The sequence below is a fragment of the Ochotona curzoniae genome, unplaced genomic scaffold (genome assembly GCF_017591425.1).
Source record: "Ochotona curzoniae isolate NIBS_2020 unplaced genomic scaffold, NIBS_Ocur_1.0 scaffold_4701, whole genome shotgun sequence".
Taxonomy (NCBI): Eukaryota; Metazoa; Chordata; class Mammalia; order Lagomorpha; family Ochotonidae; genus Ochotona; species Ochotona curzoniae.
In genome coordinates this window covers 40,746,264-40,765,116 of record NW_024467122.1, presented here as the reverse complement: position 1 = coordinate 40,765,116, position 18,853 = coordinate 40,746,264, and the positions used below count along the sequence as shown (strand labels likewise).

Sequence of the window (18,853 nt, the reverse complement as noted above, 5' to 3'; positions counted from 1 at the left end):
TGTCTAATTTGAAACTAGCAAAGTAGCTGCTGAGACAGCAGAATCTAAATAAATATTTAAGCTACAGTATGCTGGGTTCCAAATGGGCAGAAAATAAAAGGAAGAAAAGGTGAAGAAAAATAACCTAATGAAAACGTTATTCGACAGTGATTCAGCTTAGTTGAGTATCTCAGGTACATTTGGAGGCTTAAAAAGACATTACACAGAAAAGGGTGCTTAATGGAAAAATCAGAGAAGAGCTTCAGGTCTACGGTGAATAAAAACAATTTAAGCAAAGGTACAAAGATAGATAAATAAGCAAAGAGCCCAGTCATCCAAAACAGACTACGGGTTGTTAATCAGTCCTAGGAAATATCAAACTATCTTACAATACCTTTTATGATATTATTTTATACTACTGCATGATTTACTCATTTGGTTTACTGTCTGTCGGATTTTTAAAAGTTCTTGTGCAGGGGCTGGTGCTGTACTTTAGTGAGTTAAGCTGCTACCTGCAGTGCCAGCACCCCTATGGGCACTGGTTTAAGCCCTGGCTGCTCCACTTATGATCCAGCTCCCTGATAATGTGCCTAGGAAAGCAACAGAAGATGGCCTAAGTGTTTTGACTTCTGTGTCCCCATGGGAGACACAGAAGAGGCTCCTGGGTTCTGGGCGCTGGCTTTGAACTGACTCATCACTCACCATTGTGGCCATTGTGGAGTGAACCAATAGATGGAAGATCTTTCATTTTCTTTCTGTCTCTCTCCCACACCCTTAATTCTGTCTTTTAAATAAATAAACAAACTTATTTCCTGTAAAGTTTCATGTAATTACTGTCTCAATGAATTACACAAATAATCCAAAGATAAAAACCCAATAAACTTGTACTTACCAATGACCAAAAAAGAAAAAAAAAAATCTCAAATTTCAAAAAGACAGCAATGTAAACAGAAATAAATAATAAGCAGTCAAAAATAGCAGGAGAGATCTGAACAATCTTAGAATGTTTCTTCTACAGATTTAACTAAACAGAGCAGTGGGGCACACATGGGAGAGGAAGAAATTTGACAAAATTCTTTCCAGCTTAGAAAAAATTCCATAGCCCTGTAAGTAGTTGTACACCTGGTTGGTTGCTTAACAACTCAGCCCAGTGGACAGGCCTTAGCCAATCAGTGTAGTCCTTGGCCTCTGAAAGTTGGCCAACCAGGTAAGGGCTTGTTCCAGTGAATACAGCCCTGAGTGCCAGCCACAAGACAGCCTTGTGAGCAACCTCTTCAGAAGGCCCTTGTCGTCTGAAATCTGTGCTTCTCCTGAACCTTGTGCTTCCCATGAACGTATTCATCTAGTTGAGCTCGTTGTGTCTAATTTCCATGCTTCTCCCTTACTATTGTGGCAAGACATTCAGCTTCCCCTTTTAGATCAGACCCTGGATGGCGGTCTCGCCCTTTGAAAGCTATCAGTGAGCATTGTCTACCGGGAAATTGATCTTGAACGATTTTTCTTACTACTTTTTCCCCTAACTCACAGCAATCTAACACCCAGGATTTCCATTCTTACTTGAAACTCAGAAGAAGTAATTGACATGGCATCAGAACTTACAAGATCATCAACATTTACAGTTATGGGAAAATAAATTTACCTTTGCAGTTCATTCCAGTCAGATTTGTGATGTTTATTGCTCTGCACGTCTGTGGAGTGATTGAATTCCAAACCACTATATAGTAATAAGATTCTTCACTGCAACAAGAAAAGGCACTTTTAAAAAGTCTTTGTAGCAGAACTCTTTCTTCTAATTTCATATAAGATACCAAGTATTCCAGCATAAGATTTTTACGCGGTTATTTACACATTATCTAATGACTATATATATATGTATAATTTCTATTTTTAACTAGCTAATTCTTCTCTCTAATTGTAGGACCCCTTCTCTAAACAGTCTCCCAAGCAACAGTGTGTATATGTAAAAAGGAGAATTTCACATTTTCCTAAAAATAATTTTACTTTCTTAGTTATTATTATTAACACATATTTATAAAGAGAAGGCAGTCTTTCATCTGCTGGGTTACTTTCTAAATGGCCACAATGGCTGGAGCTGAGCCAATCTGAAGCCAGAAGTCAGGAGCTTTTTCAGGATTTCTCACACAGGTGCAGAGTCCCAAGGCTTTCTCAGGCCACAAGCAGAGAGCTGAAAGGGAAGTGGACCAGCTGGGACACGAAGCAGCAGCACCCATAATTGATACCAGCATTTGCAGGCTAAAGATTAGCCAGTAGAGCTACTGCACCAGTCCCAAGTAATTTTACTTTCTTCCTATTATCAGTATCATAGCACAGTGAGACCTTTTCAATCTGTATCAATGAATATGCATGAACAACAGAATATATATATATATGCATACTTACATATACATATACAAATTTGTATATACACATACATTTGTAAAGTATACACATTTTTTTTTCACCTCCAAGCGTAAGCTTTCCTCAAAGAACTAACATTTGGCTAGAAATCACAGAAGAATCGTATCATCTCATTCCTGGCCTGAGAGAGCTGCTTAAGATGAATGGCTCTGCTGACTTCCAGTGAAATGCTAACAACTGGTGGACGTCTCTGCAGATGCTCTGTGTATTTTTAGTGTGGCAATGCCAACACTTGACCTAGGGCTCTGTTTGAAGTTCAATTGCACTCATTTTTATTAAGAAAAATAGAATTGTTTTTGCTCTAGATTAGTACAATTACTTCAAGTATTGCATTTTTTTTCCCCAAGAAAAATTAAGATCACAGCTTTATTTACAGATTTGATGTTAAGAAGGGATAGCATTTACCACCAATACTTCCTGGGCTTTGTTTCCCACGTTCTTTCCTAGCTTTGGTGAGTTATCTTCATTTTCTAAGTGGATTTGTCTAACTCACTTCCATATTTGCACTTGTGTTGGGCGGCAGCTATATGAGTCCTACTCTAATTTAATTCTATATATACATACAGATATAGAGAAATATGCACATGTGTATATATATATCTTACTATACATGATTTAAGATACTTGTATTACACACACACACACACACACACACACACACTACATGATTCCAAATTCTCTCTCAATTTTATTTTTATCTCCCCAACCCCCATTATACCAATGATGTTTGAAACTTTTGAGGGAATATGAAGTTACTACGTTTTGTCATAAAGACATGTCTTATCAGCTATGTAGGTGTTCTGCTTACCAAAAGAAAAAAAAAAAAGAAAGAAAAGAAGCCACTTAGTGACAGAATGTTCTCTTAATCAGATTAAAATGATTAGTTTGAGGCATGTTATGCAAATTTAATACTGATTAGATAAGTCATTTTCTTAGATTTAGAACATCAAAGTTGATAATAAAATTCAAAAGAACAGCTATTCTGCATTCTCTAAATAATAACTCTGTTCCTTTCAAAGGAAACGTTTTTATATTGATGGCACTGCTGAAGTATCAGGTATAAAAATAGATTTTCACTTATAAAAATTATGAAAAGGGAGGGACCTTTTTTTAGAGTTACGCTCATTTTCAAATTTGATGGACATTTCAGAATACTTCAAAATAAGTCTTAAGCATAAAACAAGAAAATAATTTGACACAAATGTTATTTCATTTAGAATTAAATATAAGCAAAGCAACCAAAGTAAAAAGAAAAGAAAAAGAAAACAACATAAGTAAACAAATGCACACTCTGTACTGACAAAGAAAATATTGTCCCTGTGCTGGAGGTTGCCATGAGTCACTGCACACGTGTGGGAGACAGGAAGAAGCTCCTGGCTCCCGGCTTCACAGTGGGCCTGCCATTTAGAGAGTGAAGCATAGATGGAAGCTCTCTCTGACTCACCTTCTCTCATAACTCTGCCTTTCCAATAAAAATAAAATAAATCTTTAAAAGCTACAAAGCCTAGCATCTATAATGGGCTCACGGTTCTGCACAAGGCTTGGAGAGAGAAGGTGGAGTTTGGGTTGGAGAGAGAAGGTGGCGTTTGGGTTGGAGAGGTGGCCATGAGCACAACAGTCAGCTGACTCCGGGACGGTCACTGTTCCACTGCGAGGCAGAGAGCTGAACTTCTCACAAGATCTGAACTCTAAACGTCCCTGTATCCCTGACTGTATAGGGATAAAGTACTTATCACCAAGAGACTTGGAAATTGCAGAAGAGGCAGCAGTAGGTGCAAGATGTTGCTATTCATAAACATAATACAAACACAAGTAAGAAACATGCCAGACAGCTCCTCCAAGAACTGGTTAAGCTCTTAATAAATCATTCAGAATTTAACCTAAAATATTGAAGATAGGCTAAGCTAGAAAGACTTTTTCAAATATTTATTTACTTAAAAGACAGAGAAAAAGAATATGTGGGGCCTGCCACAATAGCTCACTTGGCTAATCCTCCCCTTGGAAGTGCCAAAATCCCTTATAGAAGCTGGGCTAGTGTCCCAGATGCTTTACTTTCAATTCAGCTCCTTGCTTCTGGCCTGGGAAAGCAGTGGATGATGGCCCAGGACCTTGGGACACTGCACCCACATGGGAGATCTGAAAACAATCTCCTGGCTCCTGGCTTCAGACCAGCTCAGCTCCAACCATTGAAGCTGCTGTGCAGTGAACCAGTGGATGCAAGATCTTTGTCTTTGCTTCTTTCTGTGGATTTGCCTTTCCATTAAAAATAAGTAAATAAATCTTTTGTGGAAACAAAAAACGAACTTCACTCTGCATTAATTTAATGAAACCAAATGTATCAATGAGACAAATACTCATGTCTCATCAAGCTTTTCCTGTTCTAAGAAAAGTATACTTACCTTTGTTATGCAAAGGTTTTCGTTATACTTTCCTCTGGAAGTCTGAGAGTTTTAGCTTTTGATTTAGTATGCAATCCATTTTGATTTAGTATGTAATCCAAAGAAAATGGGCCAGGTGAAGGCCAGTGGTTGTATATGTGCCTACAGGCCTTAAATGATCAACGATCATTTCTCAAAAGAAATTTTTTTCTTCACTGAAGCATCTTTAATTCTTTTTAGAAAATTAATTTAATGTGAACATGTGAGTTTATTTCTGTAATATCTGTCATGCTCCTTATTTTTATTCCTTTTTGTTCCTATATTCACTAATATCAAACTATTTTTGCCACTGTTTCCTCAGTAAGTCTTTAAGTCATGCAGGGGTATGAGTACTCTAAAATTGTTCTTTTCTTCAAAAAACAAATCAATTTGTTATTCTAGGTTCTTTGCATTTTCATGTAAATTTTAGAATCAGTTCATCAATTTCTATAGAAAAAGCCTGCAGAATTTTGAGTGACACTGTTTTGAGTTTATAGAATTTGAGAACTACCATCTTAAGCTCACCATTGAGTCTTTATTATTTTTTAAGATTTACTTTTTAAATTTTACTTAAAAGAGCTTTGCAGAGAAAGGGAAGACACATATAGAACTCTTCCATATAGAACTCTTAGCTCTGTCTCCTCGCTAAGCCTCGCTAAAGCCAGGAGTCTCTGAGATCTCCCATGTGGCCGGCAGGGGCTCCTGCAGTTGGGCCTTTTTCTACTCCTTTCCCAGGTACAGTAGTTGGAAAATGGAGCAGCTGGCACTCAAACCAGCACACATATGAGTTACTTGCTTCGCAGTGACTTTATCCGCTATGCCACAGCGCTGGCCCCAATTGAGTCTTCTAATTTATGAGCTTGAATTTCCATTGATTAGTCTTGGATTTTTTTTTCAATTTTGTTCTGAAATTTTCAGTGCAGAAGTCTTGGACTTCTTTAAGAAAACAAAACCAAAACCCAAATCCACCAAACAGGAGAGAAACTATTTGAAACACACATAACTTTCATTGGATTTGTAAAATACACGTGCAAAGCTCTTACAACTTAATACAAGAGAACAAACGGCCCGATTCAAAAATAGGTAAAATATTTGAGCAAACTCTTTATCATCACTGTGTGTATGACCAGTAGGCACATGAAAGGACAGTCTACCTCAGGGGGTCAAGAAATACGCAGTTCTGGAGCCACGTCTAACCATTATCCTCCCCTTTTCGAAACCAATCTTTGACATCGATGCTCATTTCTTTGTTTCATCAGCTGTCTTGAATCATGTCGCAATGGCAGAGGTGAGTGACTGTAGCAGAGATGGAATGCCCCCCAAAGCTCAAGTGTTTACTGTTCAGTTCTTAATGGACAATATTTGCTGACCCCTTTTCTACATCACCTGGGCAAAGCAAGTTAACTCCACAATAAGAAACCACTACATGCCTGATATGTTAGCAACAAGCAGAAAGGATAATTATATCAATCATTGGAAAAGAAAGAAAGAAAAAAAGAACATTTTTTTTGAGACAAGCATACTTTGTCTTTTTTTTTTAAGATTTATTTTATTTTTGTTTGAAAGACATAAGCACACTGACCAGTAGAGACAGAGCGAGAGAGATGCTCCATCTGCTGATTCACTCCCCAGATGGCCACAACGGCAGGAGTTGGGCCAATCTGAACCAAGGAGTCGGGAGTTTTCTCTGGGTATCCCACAAGGAAGCAACGGCCCAAACACTTAAGCCATTCTCCGCTGCTTTCCCATATCATTAGCAGAGAGCTGGATCAGAAGTAGAGCAGCCAGGACCCAAGTAGGTAATTATATGGTATGCCAGCTCTGCCGGCAGAGGCCAAACATACTAGGCCATGGCACCGGTCCCATTTCTTCATTATTGAAGGGGTTTCTGCTTCTGGTGTCGCTGCTATGAAAGGGAGAATCCATACAGTCATTTATCCCGAGAACCAAAGTCTGCCTCGGAGGGCATCTGGTGGCAAGTGTGGCGCATATTCCTATTTCAGTACCCCTGATCCTATGTCCAGGATCCCAGCCACTTTCTCCAAATCCCCTAGAGACACATGTCAGTAGACAGTCACAGAAGCTTCATAGGAGTGCCTGAAAACCATGTTAACAAGCTGCAGGAACAGTTCACTGCAACCTCTCGATGTGACCACAAGGGGGCAATGTTCCTTCAGAGACGACTGAAATGTGTCTATGCAAGTAGCCAGAGAGGAACTTAAAAAAATCTAGTCAATAATAACCTCCTCTGAAAACACGTATGTGTGAAATCCACATAGCTAAGAGCCTATTTATCCACCTACCGAAATAATGATATTTGCTTTCATTCTGTTCTACCAGCATTGAAAAATACGACTTTGGAAGTAAATGCTTCTTTGAGTGATGCATATGATTTCCAAAGACACTTTAACATCTCTAGTCCCAATTTATATTTTCACCTCTACACAACCCAATCTTTGCCCAAATTATTCTTCTTACTAGAAAAGCGACTCAGGCCTTAAGGTACAATGAAGCATCTCCACCATCAAAACTCTCTAGCATGGCCCAGAAGCAGCATTAACCACTTTTTCCTTTGACACATACTCTAGAAACATGATTTCCTTCCCAGATTCTCTTTAAAATATTTGTATGCTCATCCAAGAGGCAAAGACATACATGCATACAGACAGAGAGAGAAGGGGTGGGGGAGAAAGCTCCCCATTCACTCGCTCACTATAATGTCCATGATGGCCAGGCTGAACTTACATTCTTAGGAATGTTAATTCACTTAATCAATGTCTCTCTCTCTCTCTCTCTCTCTCTCTCTCTCTCTCTCTCTATATATATATATATATATATATAATAAAATATTTAGGACAGTAGAAATTGATTTCATTATTTTCTAGTAATTCCTATGGTCACATAAAATATGGATGAATCTGGAAGATTATATTGCAATTTAAATTTCTGCAGGATGAAGCAGCACATATTCTGTATTTTCTAGTGCGTGGCTTTAGTTTGTTGTAGCTTGCCCATCGTGTATCCTTAACAACTGTCTTAGTTTTGTGATGAAAGTGCAGTGTCCCTCTTCATGCTGATCTTGTAGTTTCAAGAATTCTCCCTCTCCCCTCATCACAAAATGGGCATGGTCTCCTGATGCGCTCAAGTGTCCTAGTGCATGGTTCCTACTGTTCTTGGAGATGGGAGGAAGAAGAAGGGGATGTCTGAGGGAGAGAAACTGTGACACGATCCTTATCCATGTTTAAAGAGGCGCTATTCTATCCCAAGTGAACCCAGTTTCGACTGTTCTAACAAACTAGTGAAGTGTTTCCTGTGACAAAATGAGCTCAGAGTGATAGCCCGTGTTGAGGGTGGAGCCTGTTGCGAGAAGCAAAGAGGGTGTGAATTTGGAGTCCCAGCTGGCTGAGAAGACAACACCACCTGAGTCTGGTGACAGGAGGAATGGACAAACTCCTGGGGGCATCATTTTTAATTCTATGGCTTCAGCAAGGCGGTAAGCTGTGGAGGAAAATCCCAGGATAATTCGTGTGTGTGTGTGGCAGTGTGGATAGTGAGAAAATTTGGGTTCAAATTCATGTAGTTAAAAACCTTAAGAATGAAATATAAATTGGGATAACTTAAGGACCTTTCTTTTTCTTTTTTCTTTTTTTTGCTCAGCATGGGTGAGTGGCCAACAGGGGAAGAAAAGTGACCAGCAGCAGGTGAAACAAAGTTTTGCATCTGTGACATCCCAGGAAGGAGCGGTTTCCGTCCTGAACTGCACCTATGAGAACAGTGCATTTGACTACTTCCCATGGTACCGGCAATACCCTGGAAAAGGCCCTGAACTCTTGATAGCCATTCGTTCTGTTGAGAATAAGAAGGAAAGGGGAAGATTCATAGCTTTTCTCAACAAAAATGACAAACAGTTCTCCTTACAAATAGAGGCTTCACAACCTGGAGACTCAGCCACCTACTTGTGCGCAGCAAGCACACAGTGTTCTTCAGGCACCTGCAGCCTGAACACAAACCTGCCACTCAGGCCTCAGCCATCTCTGCTCTGGGGGCATATCCTGCTAGAGGCTTAGAATAGACTTCATTTCTACATGATCAAATAAACATAGCCACACTAGAGTAATCAACTATCGATACAGCAACTTGGGCGAATCTCAAGGACATGATGCTGAGTGAAAACAGATCAGTGGTGAGCATCTTATAATGCAAGATGCCCTTTATGTAACATTTTCAAAATGGAAAAATTAGAGGGATGAGGGAAAAGTCAACGTTGCTGAGCATTATGGAAATTTAGCGAGTTTCTGTAGGGTAATGAAACAGTCACCCTAACTACAGTGGTGCTAACATACAGGTGGTAGAATCTCAGAGAAAATAAAAAGGAAAAGGAATTCATGCGAAACTTAGCAAATCAGAATACAAGATCCCTCATTCAGTAAGTGCACTGTATCAACATCAATTTCATGATCAATTTCATGATTTAGGTAATGGCATATAACTGTGAAAATGTAACAATCTCTCATATACATAAAGCTAAGTGAAATGTGCAAAGGAATTCTGAATGAATTGTCTGAATCTAAACTATTTCAAAAATTAAAAGTCAGCATATGCAGCAATCATATTCTTTTGTCTTTTTAAAATTTTTCTAAAGATTTATTCATTTTTTTATTGGAAAGGCAGATATACAGAGAGGAGAAGAGACAGAGAGGAAGATCTTCCCTCTGATGATTCACTCCCGAAGCAGCCTCAACGTTTGGAGCTGAGCCAGTCTGAAGTCAGGAATCAGGAGCTTCTTCTGGGTCTCCCACATTGGTGCAGGGTCCCAAAGGTTTGGACCATCCACTGCTTTCCCAGGCCACATGCAGGGAGCTGGATGGGAAGAGGGGTTGCTGGGATTAGAACTGGCGCCCATATGGAATCCGGGGGCATTCAAGGCAAGGGCTTCAGCTGTTACACTATCATGCCAGGCCCTGTCATTTTAAAATTTTAAAATGCTTTAACTATTTTAAAAGCACAAAGAGAGGAGCAGAAAGAGTGAGTGAGTGAAAGAGAGAGAATGAGAGAGAAAGAGCCCTTCTGCCTGCTGGCTCTCTCTAGAAATGGCCACCATGACTGGGACTGGGTCAGAGCAAAGTCAGGATCCCAGTTTTCACTAGGTCGCTTATGTAGGTGCAGGGATCCAAGCACTTGGAACATCTGCTGCTGCTTCTCTAGACGCACCAACAGAGAGCTGGATCAGAAATGGAGCAGCTGGGTCTAGAACCAGGGTCCATATGGAATGTCAACCGCACAGGTGGAGGTTTAACCCATTAAGCTCTAGGGCTGGCCCCCAAAATATTCCTAAATGTGATGGTTAGGATGTAAACAAGACAATCACTTTGTCAGATGTTCAAAACAGTAAACACACACTTACCATGACCCCGTAACTCCTTTTCATTTATCTAAGTGAAATGAAAACCTATATTGACAAGAATATTCATAGCAGATTTATTCCTAACAACAATAAGCCAGAGAAAAATATTGGTAGATAAGAGGTTAAATAGATCTTACCATTGTTCGTGAAAATTGTTCATGAAAAGTGTACCAAAAATATGCATGGACTTCAAAAATGCTTTCCATCAAAATATACTCATTTTATGTTGCAATTGCATATCTGAAAAGGATCCAGTTTGGAGCAAAGGAAGATAAGCCATCCATTAGAAAGAGCGTCTGTCACAGAAACATTCACCCGACACAAAAGTAAAACCAAGTATCAAAATCACAGAGACGTTTGTCTGCAAAATGCTGAGACCACTGATACTTCATGAAAAATTTATGAGAACCATGTCCCCAAAGAAATAAGTGGAAATGGACAGCTCATTTTAAAAGCGGATGAGACTATTTAGGACATGAAACCTGTAGTAGCAGATCATCCACACCAATTTGTGAGCAAAAAGTAAATCTTGCTTATGCCCTGTTAGGACAGGAACAACAATAGCTAACATCATGGACAGCTCATATTGTCAGGCTTACACTGTTCCGAGTGAAAAGTTAAACTGAGCAAGTTTTCTGCTCCATGACTGTCAAAGTTGTTATGACCAGATATGCAGAAACAATGGGGAAGATTCCAGGGGTATTCTTAAACAATATCCAGAAGCATTTATTTGAAGAACTGCACCAGGAGGTTAAACAAGGCCTCACCAGTGGGATCCTAAAGATAAAGCACAATCGAAGCAATGACTACCAAGAGATGGAAGGGGAGAGTCAAAGCAAGCATGAACCAGTTGGCATTGTGGCATAGCAACTAAAGCCGTAGCCCGTGAAATCTGAATCTGACAGAGCGCCAAGGGTCTCCGCTCCCAGTTGCCTCCGAGTGGCCTGGGGCAAGCAGCAGAAGACAGCTCAAGTGTGTCGACCCTGTCACTGGCATGCGAGATCTGGGAGAAGCTCCTGGCTCCTGATTTTGGCCTTGCTCAGCCTTGGCCACGGTGGCTACTTGAGGAGAGAATCCATGAATAAAAAATACCTCTCTGAGTTTCAAATAAGTAAACAAATCCTTTTATTATCGATTTATTATTGTTATTACTATTATTATTTACTGATATGGTTCCATAGGCACAGGGATTTCACTCTCCACTCCCCCATCGCTCCCCTATTGTTTTCCCCATATTGTTACAATAGTACAGTCCTTCAGCAACAGTCAGAAGTCCAACATCCTACTATGTAGTGTATCTTGGTATTGTAGGTATAGAAATGGTAGATAGTCTAGTATAGTGTTGTCAAGGGATATTTGAAAGTTCCATTGGGAATCCTTCTTTTATTGGGAATTAAGATGCATATTGTGACAAATATTCTCTTCCCAGCATGCTCGTCACTATTATGCAATTTATGTATGTTTTTATATAAATGTATATATATTTATATACATAAAATATAATATACAAAATATGTTTCTATATTGTGTAATAGAGACACAGATGAATATATATATTTGACAAGCAAACATATTTGCCAAAAGAAGCAAACTATTCATGAGTAAGAGCCACAACGACAACTTTGCAATACTCAGGGCATTTTGTTTGACTTTTCAAGACAACTAAAGAATGGCAGAGTTTGCTTATTAAACAGGTATTTTGAGAAAGTTGGTCCATGTTTTACATGAAAATCTCCCAAGAAAAGTTTACCAGAGTCGTTCTTCATCGTGACGATGCTCGGGTTCCTTCTATTAACCAAGCAAAGGACATTCAGTAAGAGTTTTGTGGAAAATCATTAGACATTCACTTTCCAGTCATGATTTGGCTCCTTGCCACTTTTTGTTTCCTATTCTTAAAAATTCTTTGATGGGAACTTATTATTCATGAATTAGTAATGTAAAAAAGATTGCATTGACATGGCTAGATTCCCATTACTGCCAGTCTTTCTTTTCTCTTCTTTTCTTTTCTTTTCTTTCTTTCTTTTTTTAGGAATGGACTAAGTGACTCATATCAATGCTTATGAAAGTGTCTGTAAGTTGATGCAACCTATGTTGAGAAATAAATTTTGTGTTTTCATATTTATATTTTAATCTTATTTCTCAGTGAATGTTTTGAAGTCCTCTAATGCACTCAATGGAATGCTAACCAATGATAAATTCTACTGAACCCATGGTATGCATATAAACAAAACAATTACATAATATCTAGCAATCCTCTCAGACTCAAGAGTACAAACTGTTTAATTCTACATATGTAAAATTCTAAAATAATAAACAACTCCATGATGAAATAAAACAGAACAGTGGTGATAATCGTTGTGAATTATGTGGCTAGAGAATGAGAATTATTATCATTTTTTTTCTTTTATTTGAGAGGCCGAGTGACAGAATGAGGAGAGAGGGATCTTCCATCTCTTCCAACTCCCATTATGTATTTTACTTGAAAGAGCTACAGAGACACACACACACACACACATAGATATCTTTCATCTCTCCAAATATCTGCAAGGACCAGATCTGGGCTGATTCAAAGTCAAGAGCCAGGAGATTCTTCCAGGTCCTCCACATGGGTGTAGTCACCCAAAGCCTTGGGCCATCTTCTATTGTTTTCCCAGAGTATTAGCAGGGAACTCGATTAAAAGTAGAGCAAGTGGAACTAGAACTCACATTCATATGGAATACCGACACTATAGTTGGAAGATTAGCCTACTATGACATGATGCTAGCACAATGAATTTTTTTAAAAAAATCACTTTAAATAATCTTTATTTGAGAAAAAGAGAGAGAGAATGAATGAATGTCCATATGCTGGTTCATTCCCCAAATACCCACAAAAGCTGGAGGATCAAAGTTAGGAGCCAGGAACTTACTCCATGTTTCCCTTGTGGGTGACAGAATCCCAACTACTTGAGTTGTAACTGCTGCTTCCAAGGGTTTGCAACAGCTGGAGTCTGGAATCAAAGACAGAGCCTAGACTTCAACCCATGGGCTCTGATGAGAGACTTGGGCATTCAAATCCATGGCTTAACCAGGGACTCCCCCGAAGGGATCTTCAGGGAGTTAAATGTGGTGTTTCTTAGGGGTAGGTAAATATTATAAAGATGTTTGTTACTTTCAAAAATCCTCTAATGCTGCACTTAACAAAAATATTTTTTTTATTTGAAAGGTAGATTTTTATAGAAAGAGGAAAGACAGAGAGAGAAAAGTCTTTCATGTGTTACTCACTCTCCAAGTAACCGCAGCAGTCAGAGCTGAGCTGATCCAAAGCTGGGGACTAGGAGCTTCTTGTGGGTTTCCAATGATGGTGCAGAGACCTAAAGACTTTGGCCATCCTCTGCAGCCTTCCCAGGCCATAAGCAGGGATTCAGATTGAAAGTGGAACAGCTGGGACACAAACCAGATGCTGGTGCTTGCAGGTGGAGGATTAGCCTATTATGTCGTCGTGACAGCCCCAACTCTTTACTTAAGGCCTATTTATTTCACAGAGTGAATTTTTCCCATTAAATATAAAAATAAATAAATAAGTCAATCACACAGGAAACAAAATATTCGATCTGTCATAAACAACCCAGAGGCTGTTTTCCTCAGTTCACAATACGTACTTTCTCAATATTAAAAAATAGAATATAGAACAGAGCCACATTAACAGGCTCTTAGCAATGGAAGCTGAATATGCAAGATGTTAGTAAATGAATTTGCCCTGATTACCAAAGTTTGTTTTACACCATTCTTTCTGATTTGAAAAGGTAAAGAAGAAGCACGGGTACTGTGGCATCTTATATTGGTACCAATTTAAGTCTGCCTGCTCAGTTCCAATCCAACTCACTGCTAGTGTGCTTGGGAAAGCAAGAGAGGATGGCCCGATTCCTTGGACCTATGCCCTCACTTGGGAAACCTGGGTGAAACTCCTGGCTCTTGGCTTTGGATCGGTCCAGCCCTGACCTTCGTAGCCTTTTGGGAGAGGGAACCAGAGGACAAAAAATCCCTCTCCTTCTCTTTGTGTAACTCTGCCTTTCAAATAAATAAAATCAGCCTTAAAAATAAAATTTTTTTTAAAAGTTAACATCTGTAGAACTCACTGATTTTAAAAAAATGGAGTAGTATTTATGTATGAGTAGAATAACTTTCATCAGTCTGAAATATTCAATAGTGAAACCTGAATGCAGATCTTATGCTGGAATTTGTAATCAACATCAGAGGAGAACGATAATCAAGGATTAAAAGAGAGGGAGGATTGGGACAGGCTGGGAACCGCAACAGTGATTCTCTAGCCCACGGTAATGTGAGCTCAGAGTTTCTACCAAGGAATAACCGAGTGTTTGAGGATAATTTTCCATTTGAATTTCCTTATGGAGCAATTGAACAAGATGCATTTGGAGGAATTTAGACATTTAACATAAACTCCTTTATCAAGATAAATTTAAGTCATTAAATGAAAAAGAATTTTTATTTCATATCCATAGAGGGGAATTTTTAAAAATTATTTTGGAGAACATTCGTTTTATTCATAGTTTTGCATGTTTTCTCTGATAAAAAAAATAGAGATCCTGTCTTCCTAATGACTATAACAATTGCACCAAATATATGTGTACTCATGGCTACAACATAACCTAATATTTGAATGCAGAGAACCCATGATTTCTACCCTCCCAGGACATCTAATAAAAGTAACCACAGAATCATATGATAAGTAATAGGACTCCATTGCCACTGCCATCAACCTTCCAGCCACTCAGAGACCTTTGGCGAGATCAGTTTGAGCAGACACCTGTGAGGTTACCAGTACCCATGGTTTCATGGGCGAATAGGAAGAAGGAGAGGTCATGATTTCCACTTTGTCTCTTGTAGGAAAGCAAAAAATTCTTGACCCATCCAAAACCCAACTTTCAGAAGCAGGAGTTGCATGTCACCAAGGGGCCGTGGAGCTGTGTGAACTGTTGGAGGTGTGGAGTAGGACTGCTGAGTCAGAGGGAAAATCCTGCTGTCCAGGTGCTCCCCAGGCTGCAAGGGCTACTCCTGGTCTCTATTTGCTTCTTGATCACAACGAATAGTAAAGCTGCTTGCAGGCCTCAGAGGTGGAATAGGGAAGAGGAGCAGGCATCACAAGCAATCAGACTCTCTTTCTTGCACCATTTATTGACCTGTTATTTCAACCAGCTACAAAATAAAAGAAAACAAAACAAAAAATCAAAAACAGAATTGTTCCAAAAAATTTGTCTATAGCAGGTCCCTAGCATACAGTGGTTCAGTTGAATGATTTTTGAACTTTGCAATGATATAAAAGTGATATAGAAATCATACTTCAAATTTTGAATTTTGACCTTTTCTCAGGAAACCCCAGAGAGCCACACCTCCTATTCAGTCACCTGATTGTGATGGTAAATCCCCAATATTGTGAGCATCATTTGTATACAGGTACTCAATACTCTATATAAGCTATTCAACAACTTACTATGAAATAGACTTTGTGATAGATGAGTTTGTCCAGTTGTAAGTTGAGGTATATGTTCTGAGCATCTCTAAAGTACACTACATGAAGTTTTGATAGATGGTAGGTAGATTATATGTATAAAATGCATTTGTAACTTGCACAATCACTTTCAATAGGTTTATAGGAATTAAAGCTATCAGAAATTGGGGAGCTTCTATACTTACTTTTCCAGTTATTTATTTGTCTTTTGGTTGTTTGATATTAATTCATGCTCAAGTGATAAAACCAAATGGAATATTTACAGCTATAATTTCATAGAAAGTAGAATACAAAGAGAACCCAGAACCCATAATAAATCTAAATGGGTGCCCAGAATTACACCACTGAAAATTTCCATGTATGCTAATTAGTCCAGTCTTCAGCTCCCTGCAACTCCAATGCTCAATACTAAATTTCTTCTCCAAACCTGTTTTCTAGACCCTGCTTAACTTAGTTCACAGGAAAAGGCAAGTGGATGTGAAAAGCTTTGTGGTAAACCAGACCTTCCTTACCCATGCTCAGCTCATAAGATTTATGGACCAATGAAACACCACTTCCTGTTGAGCCGAGTAGCAGTAGAACTTAGTAACTATGTATACAGGTGGCTAGGCTCTCAGAAACGCTGAACCCCGAGTCTGAGGCTGAATGAAACCTACTTGTGTGCAAAAGGAAATGTGCCACATGCCGCTCTCCAGCCTGCCCTGGGTATTCATGCTTTTCCTCTGTTCTGGTATGCAGGGTTCCAAATGTGGGTCTAGGATACCTCGCAGGCACTTGAGGAGACTTGGAGGATTGGAGAGAAGTGAGACCACTGTGGCTGGAGTTTGGATTGAGCTTGGATGCTAGATTAGTTGCATTCTTAAAATATTTTACTCATCACGACAGAGGATCGGTTCTGTTTTCTGCTTGTTTCCACAGGATCCAGCATGGCCCAGACAGTGACTCAAACCCAGCCAGACATATTCAAGTCTGAAGGATCAGAAGTCACCCTGTTCTGTCAGTATGATACAGGTCTGAACACATACTACCTTTTATGGTACAAGCAACTTTCCAGTGGAGAGATGGTTTTTCTTATTCGTCAGAGTTCCACGGGCCAGAATGCAAAGAGCAGTCGTTATTCTGTCAACTTCCAGAAAGGTGCTAAATCCATCACCCTCACCATCTCAGCCCTACAGCTGGATGATTCATCGAAGTACTTCTGTGCTCTCTGGGAACACACAGTGTTTGAAGTGATAGCAGAAGCTGAACAAAAACCTAGGGCAATCTAAGAGAAAAGGTCCCAGTGCAGAAGCCCAGCAGAAAGGTACACCTGCAGCTCCCAGACAAGAAAGACGTGGCTGCGGTTGCTTCATCTGCGGACTAGATCAGAAGATTGAATAATCAGTAAAACCTCCTTCTGTCTCATTTGGACACATGTGTTGTAGCAACTTCCTTCTAACACAATGTCTTGAATTCTTAAAATAGACCATAAAACATGTAAAGTAATACAGTAGAAAATTTTCTCCTTCAGAATTTGAAAGCTATTTATGTATTTAAACACAAGGTGACAGGCAGATAGAAACAAACAAACAAGAAAACAACCATCTGTTAGCTCACTCCCCCCAATGCTTACAATGCTGCTCTGGGCTAGCTGAAGCCAGGAGCCAGGAACCCCATCCACATCTCCCACATGGGTCCAGGAGCTTAAGTATTTTGATCCTCATTCTCTGCTCCCCAGCACATAAGCAGGAAGCTGGATTGGAAGCATGGGATAGCCTGGTCTCCAAGTGGCACTCTAGCACCCTGACAAGGAATGTGGCCTTCCCAAAGCAGTGGCTTCATTCACTGTGCTTCTACATCTGCTTTCCCACTACAAAAATTCAAAGTGGCCATTTCTCAGTCTAGCTGTCTGCAACAGCAAAATCGTTTCCTTTGCCCTTTCACTTAGGACTTGTGTCAGATAATCAGAGATACAGAACCGCTAAAAGTGAGACAGAATAAGAAATTAATGACATGGCTTAACTCTTATACACTCACTGGAACTGGTGGCAATCAATGCAAAGCTATTGTCTTTTTGTCTCATATTGAGCCCAAATTGACCGAGTCGGTTGGGTGTCTAGAAAGGAAAAATTGGGCAAAAACATGGACAGAGTATTGACTCATAAGAATGTAGTGGACTCTCTGAGGACAAATGAGCCACAAGACCATGTAAAATACTCCTGTTTCCCATATCCTTCGATCTCCTGGTGGATCAGAAGGCGGAGTGTCATTTACCATTATGCCGTAGGTACATTTGGCTCAAGACAAGTAATAGTTGAAGGAGCAGATCTGGTGACAGTGGAGAGGTTGTAAGTAAACAGTAAGATGAACCAGAGGGTCAACAGCAACACAGTGCCTAGACACCTGTGCCAGCCTGCAGACTATAAAGATATGGCTGCCTGTACAAGTTCTCTTATACCCTAGTCTGACCTAGAACAATGCAGAAAAGCAAATTCTGGAACATCTTTAGACAGCTGTTTTACCCCAGTATCTTTTTGTCAACTTGAAATGTGAATATCTTTATACCAAATAAATGCAATAGAAAGACTATGTTTCCTGCTAATATAATGCAAATCTTCCTCCAATACCCAAGACACAGGGCAACCCTATCCCCTAAAAAGGAGACACATTTCATCGATCCATCTGGGGGTAATTTTTTTTTTAATTTTTTAAACTGAGTCTCATGTTTCCACTGACACTCTGTACTTGAACTTTTTTTTTTTTTTTTTTTACTATTTTTAAAATTTCATTTTATGACACAGTTTCATAGGCTCTGGTATTCCCCCAATCCTTCCTCAAGCTCTCCCCCATATTGAATTCCTCCATATTGTTACAATAACTTGAACTATTGAGTTATAATGAGATACAAAACTAACCTTTTCTGTCACATCTTATGCATGTAGGACAATGGAGGAGAATTAATAAATTGGTAATACATACATAAATGGAAAATTCATAACTATCATAAAATTTTTGTTTTGTACAAATGATCACATGGTTGCAGTGGTTTTTATAAGTGGTTCTTCCATTAAGCCCAGCCAGCACTGTAATTCACTTGTAGCCTTGATTTTCTGGAGAAGGACTTCCTTGGCTCAGGAGCTGTGCTGT

At 39.4% G+C, this 18,853-nt stretch overlaps 2 gene segments (V, D, J or C); both read left to right on the top strand.

The window, feature by feature from the left end:
• Positions 1-8,199: 8,199 nt before the first annotated feature.
• Positions 8,200-8,881, top strand: LOC121148329. The segment is given in 2 exon segments: positions 8,200-8,307; positions 8,472-8,881. Coding segments are annotated over 2 exon segments (462 nt in total).
• Positions 8,882-16,347: 7,466 nt separating this feature from the next.
• Positions 16,348-16,995, top strand: LOC121148328. The segment is given in 2 exon segments: positions 16,348-16,457; positions 16,646-16,995. Coding segments are annotated over 2 exon segments (435 nt in total).
• Positions 16,996-18,853: the final 1,858 nt, after the last annotated feature.